The sequence below is a fragment of the Phyllostomus discolor genome, chromosome 8 (genome assembly GCF_004126475.2).
Source record: "Phyllostomus discolor isolate MPI-MPIP mPhyDis1 chromosome 8, mPhyDis1.pri.v3, whole genome shotgun sequence".
Classification (NCBI taxonomy): domain Eukaryota; kingdom Metazoa; phylum Chordata; class Mammalia; order Chiroptera; family Phyllostomidae; genus Phyllostomus; species Phyllostomus discolor.
Genome location: NC_040910.2, coordinates 17870273 through 17889957, shown reverse-complemented (window position 1 = coordinate 17889957; position 19685 = coordinate 17870273). Strand labels below are relative to the sequence as shown.

The 19685-nt window shown below is 38.5% G+C and overlaps 1 protein-coding gene across 10 annotated transcripts in view; it reads left to right on the top strand.

The window, feature by feature from the left end:
• LRBA (LPS responsive beige-like anchor protein) overlaps window positions 1-19685 on the top strand; it is a 512136-nt gene that overhangs the window by 476183 nt on the left and 16268 nt on the right. For 6 of the 10 annotated variants that reach the window (XM_036031882.1, XM_036031877.1, XM_036031883.1 and 3 more), the window contains 3 exons: window positions 1020-1082; window positions 6114-6269; window positions 12573-12742. In XM_036031882.1, coding sequence (XP_035887775.1) covers window positions 1020-1082; window positions 6114-6269; window positions 12573-12742 — 389 coding nt within the window. The remainder of the gene's footprint in view (window positions 1-1019; window positions 1083-6113; window positions 6270-12572; window positions 12743-19685) is intronic. The other 4 variants (XM_036031880.1, XM_036031879.1, XM_036031878.1 and 1 more) reach the window with 1 other exon arrangement.

The window sequence follows — 19685 nt, the reverse complement described above, 5'->3', positions numbered from 1 at the left end:
TACCAAGCAGTTTAAGTGCTTATGAGTCTATGAAAGGCAGATACTGACCAGGATGAGTGGCTGAGTCATTTGGGGAAAATCGTTTGGAAAAGGCCCCAGAATTTAACTACCAGAATTATAAAGCCAAAAAGATCATCTAGTCCAGACCCTTCATTTTGGGGTTTATGGTTTGCCCAGGGTGCACGGCCAGCCGCCAGCAGAGCACTTCCTCTCCTCCCAGAGACCTCTGCCCGGCACGGGTGGGCGGGGGACAACCCCACCAGCTCTTCTCCACCACGAGATCAACACGCCCGACTCCTCAGAACCGTTCTGAGAATCGAACAAACTGTTCTTAGTATGGATTGATTTTTGTTATACATTTGCTTCTCGGGGTATTTTTAAATGGAAACCATGGCAATATTAAATATTAATAAAACTTTTTTTTAAAAAACCTCAAACCTTGAGGAAAATATTTCAGTCAAAGGCATTTAACTGAAACATTCATCTGCAGATAGCTTTCTTTATTTGTATTCAAACTTTCGATTGATTGATTTTAAGTGATGGATGAAACATTAAATGTTCCCTGACTTAGAGCCTTCCCTTTCTCCATCATAAATTGACGTTTTCGTGGAGCCTTTGTGCCGCAGCACTCAGGACTGCCTTTTAAAGAAGTAACAAAAAAATAGTATTTGCTACAGTCAGCAGATGGTTGTCACATTTTGTTTTCAGCGCGCTTTACCACTTAATTTTGTTTTGTTGCAGCATCAGAGGTTGCCAGTCAAGCATCTGCTGTAGCTTATGGCCCAGGACCAGAGCCACTGCTGATGGCACAGGCTCAGCACAGCCCTAATCTAAAATAAATGTTCCATGAGCTAGCCAGAAAAGCACCTGGGCTGGTTTTTTTCTTCTTTAAATTTCGCTAAACCGTATGCGAGGTTTGGGGGTTGGAAACAATTGTACATGAGATGTGACTTATGTGTTTTTGTGTAGTTTATATATGAAAAATAATGCTGTTTTTAAAAATCTTTTGTGAATTCCAGCTCATCAAGGTGCTGTACAAGACCAGCCATACCAGCTGCCAGTGGAAATCGATCCTCTCATAGGTCTGTCACTTCCTTCTCTCTTTGCGATTCATTAAGCTCTGTATGGTGGCCCTGAAGTGTAGATTACAGTTGTTTTTCACTTGCTGGTTGCTGGGAATGGAATTTTCCTGATAAACCATTTGCATGCAAATTGGAATGCAATGAGCTGTGGCTATGCTGGTATTTCATCAACTCCCCCTCGTTGGTTTGCCTAATTTGAACAGGCCTAGGACGCGTGTCACTGAAAATTAATATGGATGCTGTAATAATGTGTGATTGAGAATGCGCATGAAGTACTGTCAGGATAATATTGGATCTTTTCATCACTCAGACTTGTTGATGAGCAGGAGCGAGGCACGTTATGATGAATTGGTGTACCAGTAATGTGATGGAGCTCCTTTGCTAGGGAAATTTTCATAATAACAGTGGGGTTCTTAGCAGCACTGTGTTGTGAAAAATAAAACTGTAGTGCCAGGGTTTCATCATTAAAGGAGATCAATCCTTTCTTCCTGGACCCTCTATTCAGTCTGAGGGGATTAATGGGCAATTGCAGAGCAGTTTCAAAGTTGAAATATATTGCCCAGCCAATGGCAGTGTTAAGATATTCGTATTCATTTTCCTAGGGTCCTACAGCCCAATAAATTGCCATTGGAGGTTAAATTTGTTCAGGGGGAAAGAAAAGGAAAAGGGAGGAGACCAGGACGAGCTATCAGGATGAAATGAGCATCAGCAGCAGACGACTTAGAATACTTAATTGCCATTCTGCCTTTTGAGTAGGTTTGTTGAAATCTCTAATTGTAGTATTCTTCGTCCTTGCAAATGTGGCTTCACTAAGAATTTAAGCCTGGATGTTAAAGATGCTGTTCAATAGCTTTTAGGGTTAAAGACTTAATTGCATAGCTATAGGGGTATACTACTGGTATGGATGCTTGGCTTATAATTTTGTCAGATTTTTCTGGCACAAGCACCGTTGCTAGAATTTTAAAGTCTTTAAATAAAGCATGTGACTAAGCAGATTCGGTGGTTGAAAATTCGAGACTTTCCCTCTTTGTATGTCACCGTTGTCGTGTGTCAAACCAGTGTTTCACTAGGTGGCCACATGGCCGCCATTTGCAGAGGAGCCATCAAGAGGAGCTACAATAATTTTAAGCTCAAAACGAAGTTAGTTATCATTTCTCCAAATATGAATTGAAATCTAAGAAGTAACTACCTATATGGAGGATTAATACTACACTTGTTCCAAAATCTTGTTTTGCCCTGAGTAGATATGATATACCTTACATTTTAAAAAAATCAAATGCTCACTTTGGTCAGGTTTTAAATGTCAGGAAAATAATAAAGCCCATTTGCTCAGTCATTTAAAGCACTATTTCTAAAGTACAGACTTACCATTTGCCTTAAAACTTCACAATGTGTATCCCATAGTATAAAGTCCATAATTGAATGAGTTCAGCAGTTATAACCCTTTACACCAGGCATGGGTCAACTTTTTGGTAACGGGCCAGACAGCAAATACTTGAGGCCTTGTGAGCTGTAAGGCCTCAGACACAGCAACTTCACTTTGCTGTCACAGCACAAAAGCAGCCATGGACAGTGTGTAAACACATGAGCATCACTGTGTTCCAATAAAACTTTATATACAAAACCAGACACGGGCCAAACGTGGCCTGTGGGCCAGAGTTTCTATAGCAGGGTTCCTGCTGTAGAACCCTGGTCATCAGATCGTTTGCTCCTCTGTCTCCTAAAATAATTGTTAAAACCCATGTACCTTCTCACACGTTTTTAAGTTGGCATCCGAAAAGTTTTCATCATAAGTTTAAGCAACTACAAAATGTATAAAATTTTAAATGCATTCAATTGAACCTAAATATCAAAGGGAATTGATACTCAACATTTTGTTTTTAAAAAATCCATAAAAATCTCTAGTTGAAAATTTTACATTATTCCTTTTTACACCTTAAATTTATATTTTCATTGTACTTCCCCTACACAGTTCTATTTTATCTTTTGAAAACTGATTAAAAATTATAAATTTTTATAAACATTAAACATAAAACAAGCATTTATTAGAAATACATCTTTCACAAAACAGCTCCTATATTCATGGATGATCATTATTTGTTGCTGAACAAGACAGGATTTGTCAACAGTTCTGTTCAATTTTGTTTGTTTTTTACAAACAGAGGCCCTGAGGAATGTCACTCAACGTGAGAAAATAAATGGGAAAGGAAAGAGTTTTGTTTTAATAATGTCACTCAAACCTTTGAGCTCTTGCTGGGTGATGTGAAAACATTCATATAGTGGTCTATTATTGAGAATTATTTTTATGGTCTGTCACTCAACAATCATTTTAACAATCTGTCGTTGAAACTTATTTTTAATGATCTATCAATTGACAGCCTGAGCGGATCTTCCTTGCATTTAACTGAAAGCAATGAATTGGAAACCACCTGCTCGGTGGAATAATTTGATACCTACACCTTCACTTTTCAGCATCACATTAGTATTTTGAATTGTCCCATTACTTGACTTTCAGGATTTTTCTACCCTGAGGTGAAGTACCATAGTAAGAGTCTGGATAGGAGAGAAATAAGCCGTAATTTCATCCAGTGGAAGAAGAGCATGGGAAAGGGGAGGTTAGTGAGGAAAACTCACAGGAGAGTTCTCAGGCAAGGAGAGCATATGAAAACTGAGGAACTAGAAATTGATTCCCTTAAAACCATCTGTGCCAGCATATCCCTGGGGAAATCTTAAACCGCCCCCCACCCCAGGTCAGGCAAACCACAGGTTGAAGACTACTTATCTAGACAAATATACCTAATTTTCACTAAATAAAAATACTTTAGTACTGACTCTCAGGTGGTTTACTAGAGAAAACATGAGAGATAAAGGAAAGGCAGTCATGAGGTAGCTAGGTTGGATGGATGGATGGATGGATGGATGGATGGATGGATGGATGGTTGGTTGGATGGATGGATGGATGGATGGATGGATGGTTGGATGGATGGATGGATGGACGGACGGACGGACGGACGGGTGGATAGATGGATGGATGGATGGATGGACGGTTGGATGGATGGATGGATGGAGAGATGGAGAGATAGATAGATAGACATTCAGACAGGTATTGCAATGTCAGCTTACGGGTAAGCATTTACTTAACTAGTTCATTCCGAATGTTCAAGAGGCATCACCCTTTACCCATGTTTACCCATGTGAACACCGAGTTCGGCTTTTACTGGGGGTCACAGTTCAAAATTACGCCCATGCCCAAGTCTGTCGGCTAGGCCCTCCCAAGATATCACAAGCCCCCTAAAAGACCAGTATGAAAGTTTATATTACAGGAGCAAAAGTCACAAAAACACTGACAAAAATGAACATTTTCATAATTTTCATAGGGAATCAAAGACTGTAATAACCCATCTAGAAAGTACTGCATACCTTGTTTTTAACAGCTAGGTTTCTTGGGATTGAAGAAGAAAACAACTGAAGTGTATCACACAGCTTCCCTCCAGGGGGCACCGATATCTCCCTGTGACTCACTGCGGCTCCCACACAAGTTCTCCTCAGCTGCAGCAGCCTCCCTTTGCTGAAGGAGGGAGGACGGGGCCCCAGAGTACAGCTCTGCCCTTTCAACCAGTGCTGTCACTCGTAGCCCACCGAACGCCCTAGGGTGCAGGAGTCCTGCTCACAGACAGTCACCACTGCCCTTGCGTGGTTAGGTTGTGCAGTCAGGCATGGCAGGCGCGCGCAGTGTGTCGCGTGTCTGTGTGTATGTTTGGCGTGTTGTGTTGCGTCCTGAGGGCAGGGAATGTTTTATTCCTCCATGTCCCCCGGGCTTCCCGGCGGAGCATTGGAGAGTACTTTGAACACATTTATCTTCTGTGTTCTTCTCTGAGCCTTATTAAATTGGCCACATTGACTTAGTTATTATAAACAGTGAATACAGTATAGATATTTTCCTATTGTTGTGTCTCTCAATAATACGTTTATAGTATTTTTTTGAAGTGGCGACTGTGGTATAAAGTACATAATGATCAGATGCAGAAATTTATTTTGTTTCAATTTCTGTTGCAATCAAAATTCTTGAGCAATGTAAGAATCATTATTTATTCTGGGAAGTTAACATGAAAGACTCCTTCGACATCTAGAAAGAAAGTTTTCTGCTTGGCTGGCCTCATAATGCCAAAAAAGTCACCTCGGTGAAAAGTCCTTTTCCGATAGTGACATACCTGGTAGCGTGTTTCGAGAAGATGATTACTCTTCCCCTGCACCTGAGGCCGCTCTGCGTCTGACCTTGCGCCTCGTGACAAACCCCATCTCAGGTGCGTGGTGGCACCTTGGAAACACGCTGCCAGGCTGTCTTGTTTTATTGCTCACGGAAGGGGTGAGAGAGTGGCAGCGCGCTGTGCTTTGACTTTTTCAATTACAAGTTTCTTTAATAAACAGTCATTCTCCCCTTCCCTTCCATGTGAGTGCAGCTGGAAACAGGGAAGAGGGAGTTCCCATCTAGTGAAGTCAAAGACCTGTTACAGCCAGAGCAGTACAAGATGCTACAATATTTCAGATATATAACATTTAAATTGTAGTATCTCTTCCTAGTGACAAAAAGTTAAAGGTAATAGATTGTCACAACAGAAAGCCATTCTCCTGGCAGTGGATGTAATGAGATTGTCAGAAACACAAACCTAACTGTGATGTGGTCTGGAGATTGTAATCTAGTTTGGTCCTGCCCAAGAGCTAGAAAGCATGTTCTGAGAATTGTACACTATTTTTAAGTTATAGTATGTTATTATTTCTTTCCTCTAGGCAAAATTTCCTACTGCACTGTTGAATTTAGCTACCCACGTCCTTCCAACAGTCGGATGTGTTTTCCTATTTGGTCTTTCAAATATTACTGTGTTTAAAATTAAAAATCAAATATTCTTATCTTGGAATGTGCCTCCTCTTCGCCCTCACCCCGCCATCCCCAGTATAACAAACTATAGGATTTCTTTGCACGTGTGGGTTTAATGTTTAGTAAGCTTTTTTCCCCTTCCTCTGTTCTCATAGCCAGCAATACAGGAATGCACAGAAGGCAAATCACGGACCTCTTAGACCAGAGCATCCAAGTCCATTCCCAGTGCTTTGTCATCACCTCAGACAACCGCTATATTCTCATCTGTGGCTTCTGGGATAAGAGTTTCCGCGTCTACTCGACAGACACAGGTACCTGTCGTATTCCTCGTCCGTGAAATGAAGTTTTCTCCAAGTAACTGAGTCTCTCCAACTGAGAGACTTAGAATGCTTTCTCCTCTTCTTCCTTCTAAATATTACAGAATTCTAAAATTCATATAATAAAGGAACGATGCTTTTTCCCAATCTACTGTTAACTTCAGCATGCTTTTAAGAGTCAGTGTTTCATAGTAGATTTCTCACGCAAGCCTCATGCTAACAAATGAACGATTCACTGTGAAAGCGTAGAATGGCATGTAAATGCCATGTACATGTGTATGTGCACAATCTCATAGGTGCACACACACACGTGTGTGTGTGTTCTCACTTTTGTATTATTTAAAGGATTTCTTTCCCCTACTGGAAATTCTCATTAGGTGTATTTGTTGGGAGTAGAAATCTTCCTCCACCCAGTTCTGCCCAGAATCTTGCTGAAATCTACACTATCATGAAGAAGAATAGCTGACTACTGATTTTATGTGACAGCTCTTGTTAAAATATAAAAGTTTAAGTCTCTTTATTCATTTGCATGCATTTCTGTAAGGACAAACCAAGCTCAACTTGGTGTTATTACAGAAGATCCAATCCAATAAATGTACATAAATTTTTGCATATAGGAAATTTAGAAACATTGAAAGATTTAGTGGAATCTCTTTAGAATATTTTAGAAATTATAGATGATTAAGTAAATACACACACCTGAATATTTTAAAATAATTGATACTATATATTAATGCATTAGAACTTGATAGGTACTGTGTAAGTAAGTATTTCAGCTAAAGCAAAGCTTTATAAATTTTTTTAAGGTTTTATTTATTTTTAGAGAGGAAGGAAGGGAAGAAGAAACAAGGAGAGAAATATTGGTTGGCTGCCTCTTGTATGCCCCCTGCTGGGGACCTGGCCTCTAACCCAGGCATGTGCCCTGACTGGGAATTGAACTGGCGACCTTTTGGTTTGCAGGATGATGCCCAGTTCACTGAGCCACACTGGTCAGGACTCTACAAGTGTGTTGATTTAAATGTTTTTAATTGAAATTTCTAGTTTATTAAATGTTTTACAGCAAGTCATCTTTCAGTCTTGTTGGTAATGTTTATAAAGTGTACGAGCCCGTTATCCTGCCTTAGCAAGTACAGTGTATTGAAAAGGCAATGGCCAGCTATTGAAGGAGTTTGCCCTGAGTGTTTTTTGATGACAATAGTGTAGCATATGAAGGAGGAGGGGAAATGGTTGAATATATACTGTTCATGGAATAAACCCTAGTTGCTTTTAGTCATGACCCTATTTATTTTTTGTTTTATGAAATTGGTGATCTAGTTTTGTTTTTTTAATAATTTTTATCTTTATTCTATAGGTCCAGAAAGAAACATCATCATTTAAATCTTTCTGATTTGTTGGGCTTTTATTACACGTTTAGGTCTATGAGGTTGATTACTGTAGAACCTAAAACTCCTCTAGAATTCTTAAAAACTGCAATGGAGATCGGTATATTTTCCTATAGTATCTGTATGATCATAATGAATGTTCTCTGATTTCATAATCAAATTTAAATATTAACCTTTTCTTTTACTATACAGTAATGACCACCCTCACATTATTTGACCTCAGATTGTGCTTTGTGTTTGCAAAAACTTCCAGATTGAAATTGTTTCATACTCTTAAAAGATTTTCTTGAACATCCCTATAGTACATAATGGTTTTTTATAGATTTTGAAAATTATCTTTCCGTGTATGTGGAGTAACACTCATTCTTGAGTACACAGTTCCGTTAGTGTGGGCAGCGTCTGGAGCTCCGCAGCCTCCACCACACTGCAGGTGTGGAGGAGCCTCCCGCCTCCCAGGCCACGCCCCCCCTGCGCTGCCCCTTTGTAGTCGGCTCCACCCCCACTGCCTCCTCCTTGCCTCCACTGATCTCTAGGATTGCACCCTTTCCAGAATGTCGGATACGTGGAATTATATATTATGGCAGTCTCTGGTCTTGCCATTTGAGGGTTTTTGAGTTTGTTGTCCTTCCATATCGTTTTTAAAAGGCATTGACTATTAAATATTTGTAAAGCTAACCTCGCTTTATGTAATAGTTATACTTAAAATAAAGCTTACACTCAAACACAGTTCTTTCGAATTTACAAAATTCTGTCACGTACATATCATTCCAGCCTCACAATAATCCTGTGGGACAGACAAAATAGGTGCCCTTATCCCCATTTTTTCAGGTGATGAAACTGAGATTGAGAAGGCTTGACTTGTTGAAATTTGCATAGATATTGGTGAATAGACCTGGGAGTTGGAGCCAGCTTCTGTGACTTCACATGTAGCATGCTTTGGGATTATACCGTGCTGTCTCACACAGGTGTTAGCTGCCGGTCATTGGGGTTAGTTTGGAAAACGCTCAGTTCTTAGTGTGTCTGCCGTGGTACGTCAGACTTACTAAACTAGACAGCATTTCCTCCCTTCTTTCCAAACCCTCCAGTTTACTCCTTTTTTAGAGTGTGTGTGTGTGTGTGTGTGTGTGTGTAAAACATTTTCATAATAAGTGGCCTTATTTTAAACTTCATGTTAATGGGACTGACTTGATTTGTTCGGTAAAAATATATATGGTGCTTGCCGTAAAAGTTGTGACAAATTCTCAAACAATTGTCTTCATAGCTTTCTTAATATTTTGTATACAAACAAACTCTGATGCTAGTTTTATTTAAGATAGCTTAAGTTAGGGTAACTGCGTTCTGGACAATATGTGTATATTAAATGTACTCTCCTAAGTCTGGCAGAGAAGCAAGCAAAAAATTGTATGATCAATAATATGTAATGGCAAAGCTATCACAAGTGTTGAATTCAATTATATTTTAGCACATAAGCCAAAAAAAAAATCCTTCTCTTATTAGGTTTGGGAGGGGGAGAGGGAAGAAACACGGTTGTAACAGGAAATTCTTTTAACATAAATCATGTTTTCGGGACACAACCAGAACAGCAGAGGCAACAATAAAACCTTCCCTCAGCAGTGGGAATCATTTTCAGGCCACATTTTAGATTCAGTGGTGCAGAGTCCTGAGCTGGAATTTTTTTTATTTGTAGCACAGCTGTCAAATAAAACATTAACTAGAAAATTTGTTCTGTCAAAAAAAAAAGGGATATTCTAGTGCTCGTGGTAATATTTGATATTAGTGTGTGGAGAGGTGGACTGGTATTAAAGGAAACAAAAAATAAAGGTTGAGGAACACTTATGAGATTATCAGAAAATAATTTACCCAAAGAGCAGCAGGTATTTATATGCTGTGATTTATTTAGGAGGAGTGAACCTCAACCTCGTAGCAATAACATACATTGCCAAGAATGGCTGCCAGAACAGGAAAAAAGTAAACTTAAAAAAATAATGTTTTCCAGAGTTGAGCCCAAAGTATAAATTGTAGAGAATAAAATTAGTTTGTGTTAAAATATGAAACCCTTTAGATATAAATACTGAAATGTCACTCACCCATTTTGTTCTTGCCTGATGCCCAACCTAAATTTGTTCTACCTCATTTTTCTTACTGATCCTACTTTTGTATTTTTATAGTACTAATCACTGTTCCTAATTATGTATCTGTGTTTAATGTCTGTCTGCCCCACTGGACAGTCAGTGCTGGGGGGGCAGGGACCATGTCTGTTTGCCACATCTGTTTACCACTGTGTAGATGTAGGAAGGCCTCCTGTGTGGCACTTAGTGGATGCTCAGTAAATGTTTGTTGAATGAATAATCACTGTGATAACTTTGGGGGCAAAAATTAAAGTAGTGGAAAATTTTAGTTAAAAAAGAAACCAGTGACTTTGTATCCATTTTCCTGTCACTGATGTTCTAGATACACAGTGACGACTTAACTAATGAAAATTAGTAAGTGAATTTTGGATAATTTTGTCACTTATATTTATTCTGTCCCACCTTTATAGATACAGCTTTCCACTTTGTCCTCAGGTGAGTTGGAATCGACCCACATAGCTGAATGAATAGCCGCCTTTTTGCGAGCCTCCTGGTCCACGTGGGGGGCGCACTCGCCTTTCCCCTGCCCCGAGCACCATCAGTATCTTGTTGTAGTGACCTCACTCATTCTGAGTCCTGCAACCCACCGAGCTGATGGGTGTCGAGTCTTAAGTGAGCCCACTCTAAACAGCCTATGTAAGTCACTCCTAGTTTGCATGCTCTCAGCGTTTAGGTACAGGCCGAGCCAGACATAGTTGCACACGCTCTGTGGTCAATAACAACCACGGCAGTGCAGTTCTGTTTCCTTCCTAGTTAAAACTCACCGATTTAACCTTCAGTTTTCTAATCCGTAGTGAGAGTGCATTCACCTACCTAACTTCTCTCTCCTCCTTTGAAAGGCCCACCTGTAATTCAACCCCACCCATTTTACCATGAAATCTCTCCACTTTGTTCCGCATGTAAACTGGAAATGATGTGAAAATTATTACATTTTTATATTTAACTTTTCTTATTTTCCATTTTTTATCTTGGAAAGTCTTGAATTCTTCTTACCACATTCTTTATTGATATAGCTACTTTTTAAAAAAATGTTTCAGTGTTAGTTTAAAAGGCTGAAGAAATTGAGAAATGAATATTAACATTTTGCAAGTAAAACACCTTCTTTGACTAAAGTCTTTATTCACAGGAGAAGAAAATGTACTTTATTAACTTTGCAACTTGACATTGAAATGAATCTGATTTTAAAGTTCCTAGTGGTCATCTACGTGCAAGAGCGAACACACTGACTTTGACTTTCCGTCTGACTTAAATAAAGTATACTTCAGTGTTTTATTTCTAAATTTGCAGCATTTGTGATAAGCTTTGTGTTTGTTAAAATAGAAAATTAAAACAATGTAAATACTTTTTAGTTATATTTATTATTATTTTAAAAAGTTAAATATACTTAGATGCCAATACTTGAGACCTTAAGCTTTTAAATAGGTTACGATGTGTTCCAAGTTAAACACATGAACTTTTTGGTCATACTAGTTTTTTTCCAGCTTAGTGCTCTTTTTCCCTTGGACATTCGAGTTATAATTTTTGTGACCCCACTGAAACACTGATTAAAAAACTCATTATGAATATTAAAGGTAGACATTCTGTGACATCCATGTTAAAATTCTGTGGACATTGCAAAGAAAAATATTAGCGAAAAACTATTGGGAGGTAAGGGAAGGCCTGCTGTAGGTATTCAGTTCTTTGGACAAGTTTGTGTGAGTTGTAGATACCATATCTGATGAAACAAAGGTCATAAAAGGCAGGGGCTCGACTGGGTTCTGACATCATTCTGTGAAGGATCCGTCCTGTGTTCGAAGCCCTGGACGTGTGTTAAGTGTATTGGGCCCCTCCCCCCATCACCGCCAGTCTTTGCCGTTGGACGAACTGCCCTAATCTTCCTTGATTCTGTCGTCAACCCCCGCAAGGAATTTTCATTATTCAGATGAAATGAAATCAAAGAAAGAACGACCTGGTTCCAATTGCAACCACAACGTATTAGTTCTTTTATCAAAACTTAGTTCTTCTAGTCCTGATTTGAAAAAACAGAAGCTGTCCACAGTGACTTGCATCGCCCTTGTATAGATCACTTTAAAAAGAAGAAGTACATTAAATCTTTACTAATTGAGATGGGTTTTTATTAGTGACATCTGAATTATAGAGTACATAGACAAGAGCAAGTAGGTTTTGTTGTGCTTTGAATCATATACAGTAACTTAAGACAATGTGGAAATGGTTCCAAATAAGGGTTCTCCTGGGTGTTTCATCGGTAGGTATGATTCATTAGTAACTTATAGTAGCTATTATAATGATATGGTCTCATGGTCCTTAAATATTGTTGTTTGAATTGAACTAGGCTTTGCCTTTCACCCTGACCAGGGTGGCTTGGTTGGGCATCGTCCGGCAAAGCAGAAGGTCGCTGGTTGGATTCTTGGTCAGGGCACATGCCTGGGTTGTGGGTTCGGTCCCCTGTCCAGGCACATGCAAGAGGTGACTGATGGATGTTTCTCTCCCACTTTTTCTCCCTCCCTTCCCCTTTCTCTATAAATAAACACATTACTTAATTAAATTAAAAAGCAAGAAATGGTTTTTGCCTTTCAAAAATATTATCATCACCATTCAACTGGGGTTTTTTTGTTAGTGTTACTACCCAAAGAAAACTTTTAGGTCAGACTAGATCAAATATTATTGTAAAATCTGAATTATCAGAATCTGAGTTAATAAGGCTTTATGATGTTACTAAGTGAAATGCTCACTGGGAATTTTAAAAAGTTAATAGCAATTTTAAAGAAAATTGTTTTGTTTTTCAGGCAAATTGGTCCAAGTTGTATTTGGCCATTGGGATGTCGTCACTTGCCTCACCCGTTCTGAGTCATATATTGGGGGAAATTGCTACATTCTCTCAGGATCACGTGATGCAACCCTTCTGCTCTGGTACTGGAACGGGAAAAGCAGTGGGATCGGAGATAACCCAGGCAGTAAGTGCGGTTTATTTTATAAGTGAACTTTTATAAGCAACATGTAATATAACATTTTGCAGTGAATTTATCTTTTTCATCATCGTGAAAGTGAAACTGAATTATCAAGTAGTTTTAATTTTTTAACTGAAAATTTAAGAAATATCTAGATAGCCTCATCGTTGACATTTTATGTCCACTGATAATTCACATCCAAGTGTGAAACCTGATTTCTCATAAGTTATTCTTACGATCTGAAAATGCTAGTTCTTCATTGTAAATTGCTGTCATCACATAGAATCGAGGTGTTTCATTCATGAACAATAAGATAAACATAAAAAGTACAATCACATATTATCTTGTTTATTGAATTCATATTTTAAAAGAGCAAAAGATATTATGATTTCATGGAAACAAACCAGTCTTTATAAAAAATATGCTGTCATTTTCATATTAAAAGTAAAGCAGGTCATAAAAGGCCAATATGGAATATTCAAATGGCTCTTGGTTTTTCAGATGGGAAATGAAAATGTTCACCAACAGCCTTAAACATCTTTATGAAACTATGCTGAAGGCAGTAAAACAAAAAATGTGTAACCATTTAAAATTGTAATTCACAGAAGGCAAAAAAGGAAGCAGCTACCATTAAAACCAATCGCACACAGCTGCAGAGAAGAAATGGCTTTAGAAAAACACATTAAGAAGTAGGAAAAAACAATTAAAGGGACCACCTGAAAAATGAGAATTTAATTAAAACGATTATGACAACACTGAAGAGTTCCTGCAAAAATAGCTTTAGATTTTTACTTCACAAGGCAGCGCTTTTTAGCTGCTCTTAAATATTTACAGTTTCTTAATGCAAAGCAAATCGCCATGCGTTTGGTTAAGGAAGGATTGTGTTGTTCCCAGTTCCTTGACCTGAGTCCTGTGGCACTTCCGTCACTGGGGCCCGGATCCCGGAACCGTCCGACTACGTCGGAGTCTGTCGTATTTTGGGTTGACATCTTCACGTCGTGCTCATTAAATGTGGGCTGTTTGTATGAAGGCGAAATCTTATCGTTGAAAGCCAGTCCAGTTTTAAAAGATGTCTGTGCAAAGGATTTTACCAAAGCTGGTTCTGCTTTGTTTGTATTTTGTTTGGAGTGGTTTTTATGCAGTGAACCTCTACTGTGTATTTCATATTTTAATCAAGTCACAGGTAATTCCCTATACAAACAGAATATGAAAAATAACTTTAAGGCTGCAATGTCATGGATAATACATCTGTGATCAGATTTTAGGGCGTGTCTATGTGGGGGCTAGTGTGCACATGTGTATTTCACATATTTACACAGACATGTCCATTTTACATATAGTTACGGTAATTTTTTAAAATATGTAAACTTTAGGGATTTTGTTTTTCACATTCTTTTGAAAAGCACTTCATGTTCATTGTGGATCCTCAGATTCCACTCATTTTCCTTTCTGACCTTTTAGGATGAGATACTACTTACGATTTCTTTTTTCCTGTGTCTACCAATTCAGTTACTGAGATTCACTAAAGTAACTCAGGCAAACCTCGATTTTGACATAGGTAATAAATATATCATTTTGTTATTTATCTGAAAAAAATTAAGGAAGAACTTCTTTCCTTGAAATAGTGCATGATGTTTCATGCACATATAGCTATTCAAATGCAAGAAAAAATTGGATTTCTTGTTTTTTTTAAAATTTAACCTCATCTTGTTCTATATGTTATTACCAATCTGTAATCTGAGAAGTAGCTAAAGGCTTATAGCTACACTTATAGGTAATTGTTACATTGCACAGATGTAAGCATAATTTAAAACTAAAAATACTCAGCTTTTCCAGAAGAATGAGATATATTTTTATATATCTCAATACTTTATGAATCACCCTAGAGATGATTTTTACATCCATGTACTCTAACAAAATGCATCACGTAGAATTGACCACATTCTGGAGTTTGGAGCGAAACAAACCTGAGTTCTAAGCTTTGCTGTGCTCCTTCTGTCTTGTCTGCAAAATGAAAGCAACACTAGTAACTGACTTAAGGTGTTCTCAGAAGCCCTGGATGCTTAGAGCAAATAAATCACCACACAAACACCATCTTGTTGGCATTAGAGTATATATTATAATGTTATATTTTTCATAAAGCACTTCATCTGTACCCTCTCATTGTCTGCAGTATGGTGGACATTAACTCCTAGCAGTGCTGGTAATGCAAAGAAAATAAAAGAACAACATAACAGCACAGCTAATAAAAATTTTAGAAAATTGTAATGCATCTTGACTAAATTAAATTACCTTTCTCAAAGGGAAACTCGTCCTTCCTGGCCTTTTTCTAGTGTCTGATGTCCCAATTTAATTTTGCTTTAGCTTTGAAGGGAGAATCTGGGAGAAAGACAAATAGGCACTTTTTCACATAATGAGAATTTCCACACATTAGAATAGAAAAATGAACAAGCCACTCTAAGCTTTTCAAAACAAAATGACAAAAAAAAAAAAAAAAGACATATGTACCGTGTGTTTTAAGCATTTGTGCAAGCTGGGTCGGGTTTTCTGAGCCTCTGGCTCTCTGATGGCTCCTCGATGCAGCCGCCGGAGTCAGAGGCTTTCAGATGAGGACTTCGGGCTGTGCTCATTCCCGGGTCGCATCTGTCGGAGGCCGTGCACCCGTCCTTTCAGAGACAGCCAGGCTTGTGTACCTGTGATTGCGATGTGGTCCCCTGAATGCATACCGCACCTCCACTTCAATGTTTGAATCTAGACTTTTTCCTGCTTGAAGGGAAAATGGGGAAACTAAAGAAAACTAGGCTGTTGCATTTTCTGCATTTCATAGGTCTCATTCAAGTATTTTGTTTTTGTTTTTGTTTAAAAAATTATGACAATGAGGCTAGTAATTTTACTTGCTAGGGTCATAAGCCTACACCATTTTCTACTAATCTTAGTGCTGTGTGTAAAGTTGAGAGCTTTATTACTATTTTTTAAATCACGTCGCACGATATTCATATGAAAACTGCCTGGGAAACATCAGGCTCATTCTGACTGGGTGGAATCTGCACGTAGTGTCACTTGGGGCAGGTGAAAGGATGCACGTGTTCTGTGCCGTCTGCCTAGATGCTGTGGCAACGGCCTTGTTTCCCTGTGCAGCACACAGTTTCCATCTTTGACTCTGCCGTCTCGCGATAGTTGTTTCCTGTGGAATGCAGTTTTCTCAATGAGAAGAAAATTGAGGTCGGATTCCATTTAGTGGTGAATTTTTTAAGTAAATTCAACCAAAAACATTTCAGTGAAAGGTGTTTATTGTTTGGGAGCATCTCTCTGCCCAGGTGCCCTGTGTGTTTCAGGACCAGATCTTGTCCACTGAAAGGCTTTTCCTGAAATACTCCTTTTTCCTTTTGAATAAGTCTGCCCAGCCTGTCCGTTTCCAAATGGTGGAGAGAATGTCTCCCAGTGCATGCCACTGACATTTAAATGCTTTAGCACTTTGAAATGATCTTAAAAGGAAGATAAAAATTTGCAAAACAGTTGTTATTTGTCCACCATTTTATATTAATAGATCATAAAATTAAATGCTTATTAATAGTAAATATTTAAGAATTTTTATGTATCTGAGTAATTTCTAGAAAGCCACAGTTTTTTAGCTTTAGAAGCGAATGGTTGCTCATTGGGAGGGTGTTGCACAGATTTGTGTGTGGAGTATTTCAGTAAAGTAGTTTTCCATTCTCACGTTCTGTTTTTGATTTGATTGAAAGGTGGCATTTTTTTTTCTCTTTGCAATCAGACATGCTAATCTATGTCAGCTTTCTCCTTTATGGGAATGGCGTCTACTAAAAAAAAACAAAACTAGGTTTTTTTTTATAACACCAGGATTCTGTTCTTTAAGAATATTTCAGCACCGTTAATTAGAAAGAAGGTTTTATTAACCACAAGGCTCGCACTAACAGACCACAGAGCTGTTTGTTAAAGTACTGTATGCCATAGCCGCCCTGCTTTCTTTCTCTGTCTAAAACTTCATTCTGTTAGACTCTCATCAATCACTCCAGTCATTACCGTAAATCCTACTGTTGTTAATTTTACTAGTATCACCCTAATGAGACATTCCTGCTATAATTAAAAATGAATTCTAACTTTAAGGCATTCTAAATTTTTTTTTAATGAATTTAGAATGATCTTGCCATATGACCATAAATACCACTGATATGTATATAGACTACTCATCAAGTCCGTAACAGAAGTTGTATCATCCAGGTGTGAATTATTTACTGGTTGCCCTTGTGCATGTCTTATGCATATGTATAGTGTGTGCACATATTTAGAAATTATGTTATTTTTATCATAAAGCCTACTAAGTTTTATTGAAGCCACTGATAAATCCTTATTCTTTGTCTTGCCAAAATAAGGTAGCCGTGACACAAACTGTGCATGTCCTAGAGCACCATCTGCTGGATGCACTTGGGCACTTACTGTTTGTGAAGCGGGAAATCACTCCTTGATGAGACAGGTGGACTTTGTTTTTAATGCCTGTGATGCAAATATTATTTATGGGTCACAAATGTCCAGATATGTGCATTTGTGCTGAACCATGAGTTTGTAAAACAGCTGACTTTCTTCCTTTTTTTGCCCTGTGCTGACATGGATTTGAAGCAATAATAAATATTCTGTTTAAGGAAAAAGTAAGCAAAATAGATGCCTAATGAAACAAAGCGTCACAGTTTGTCATGAGATAGAAGTTCTTGTCATTGATCGCGGGTCTTCAGTAAGCCGCAGTTGGAGAAAATCGTTTGGGCGATACTTTTAGATTTCTTACATTCACTAGATTTTGGATGTGAAAGCAGTGCTTGCACCAAGCAGCCTTTTCCCGTCTGGGACGTGACTCCCGATTCGCCTCTTTGTCAAGAACGTGCGTTCTCGCGTGTGCCTCATCAAGAGCTCTCCTTGTGGCTCTGGCTTTGGTGTGCACTGTTGTACTAACACTGAGACTGCCCCGTATTTTTTTTTGAAGAATTCATCAAGTAGGGTTTGAAACAATATGTTGGCAGTGTTCGAGTTCAGGTGACATTAAAACTACATCTATGAAATTCTCCAGAAGGAGCAGGATGTTTAGTGCTCCATGATGTAATGCAGGCCCTCAGGTTCCAGCAAAACAACTCTGTATTTACTGCTTGTAACTAATAGTAGATGTGGTAAAAGGAATTATATTCATATGGCAAATGAATACAACCCTAATGTGCACCATATGCAGAGTGGTGGGGTGATGTGCCAATATATCACATTTATTTACCTTGTTTAGTTGCAGAGAAAAATGACTATACCATTCAGCCTGTAGGCTAAAACCGTATAAATATGAGAACAGAAGAACTGATGATTTATGCCCTCAAATTGAAACTGAGTGTCTTTATATGTAGACTTGCATAGTGCCACCCCAAAGAAAGTTGTTTGTCTAATACTTTATGCTCAGATAGGAAGTATAATTTCAAACAAATGCTGGAGTTAATCTAAGAAGGTACAGATTCCCTGTAGTCAACTAAGTATCGTGGCTGTATAGGCTCTCAAAGAAAATTCCGCATGTCTTCTTTCATTTAATTAGGACTGAATATGGTCTGAAATAGTAAGCTACTTTCTCCCCGCTTTGTAAGTCGAACGGGATTCTTCTGCTTTTAGAATATTGCATGAGTGTGTGTGTGTGTGTGTGTGTGTGTGTGTGTGACGTTATTATAGAACTACTAAGGATACATTTAATTGATACCTCCTGGAAAAACATATTAGACTGACTTTATCGCCTTCTAAAGAGTTGTCTTCATTAGAAGAATTATATGACAGCTTTGTGCAGATGTGCCTCATACTGTGCTCTAGGTACTCCTGAGAACTTATGAAGAGAGACCCATTTTTACATGAAAGCAAGTATTTAGATGCTTCTGTTGATTTCTTTTACAAAGTAGCAATTGCCCTATCTTTTAATTTATCTCGCATTCAAATAGGGTCAGTCAGACTTCTGATTTTTGGATTTGAAAAAACAGTCCTTGGAACTCATCCTCCCTCTCACGGCACAGGGCTTCATGACTGTTGAGCTTTTGAGCTTTTTTTATTGTAGTTTGTAACTTCCTGCAACTGAGAGACTGCTCCGTTTCATGGGGGGGGGGGGGGGGGGGCGGATGTTTCCTTTTTAACTAAGAGGTAATTGACATATGACGTTATATTTGTTTCAGGCATGCAGTATGATGATTTGATGTCTGTATATATTGCAAAATGATCACCATAATTTGTCTGGTTAACATCCATCACCACACAGTTACAGTTTTCCCCCTTTTGTGAGAACATTTAAGATCTCTTAGCAACGTTCAGATACACAGTACAGCGTTAACTACAGCCACCACACTGTACATTACGGCCCCAGGACCGACTGACTTTATACCTGGAAGTTTCTACCTTTGACTGCCTTTGCCTGTTTCCCCTACTCCTGCCTTTGGCAACCACCAGCCTGTTCTCTGTATCTACGAGGGGTTTTTTGTTGTTGTTCTTTTCTTTTTTAACATTTCTCATATAAATTTGATTCTACAGTAGTCGTCTTTTTCTCTCTGACTGACTTAGCATGATGCCCAGGTCTATCCATATTGTCTCAAATGGCAGATTTCCTTTCCTTGTTTTTTAATGGCTGAACAATATTCTGCTGGGTATATAGACCACATTTTCAGTAAAAGTCAGAAAACTGTACTTGAACAACAATTAAAATAAAAAAATAAATAAAACATGTTTTCCTTATCCATTTGTCCACCACTGGACACTTAGGTTGTTTCCATGTCTGACCGCTATGAGTAATGCTGCACTGGACACAGCGGGCGCCGGTGTCTTTTTGAGCTAGTGGTGGTGTTTTCTCTGGAGAAGTATCCAGGAGTGGGATTGCTGGACTGTGCGGCAGTTCTGTTTTTAATTCTTTGAGGAACCTCTGTACTGTTTTTCTTA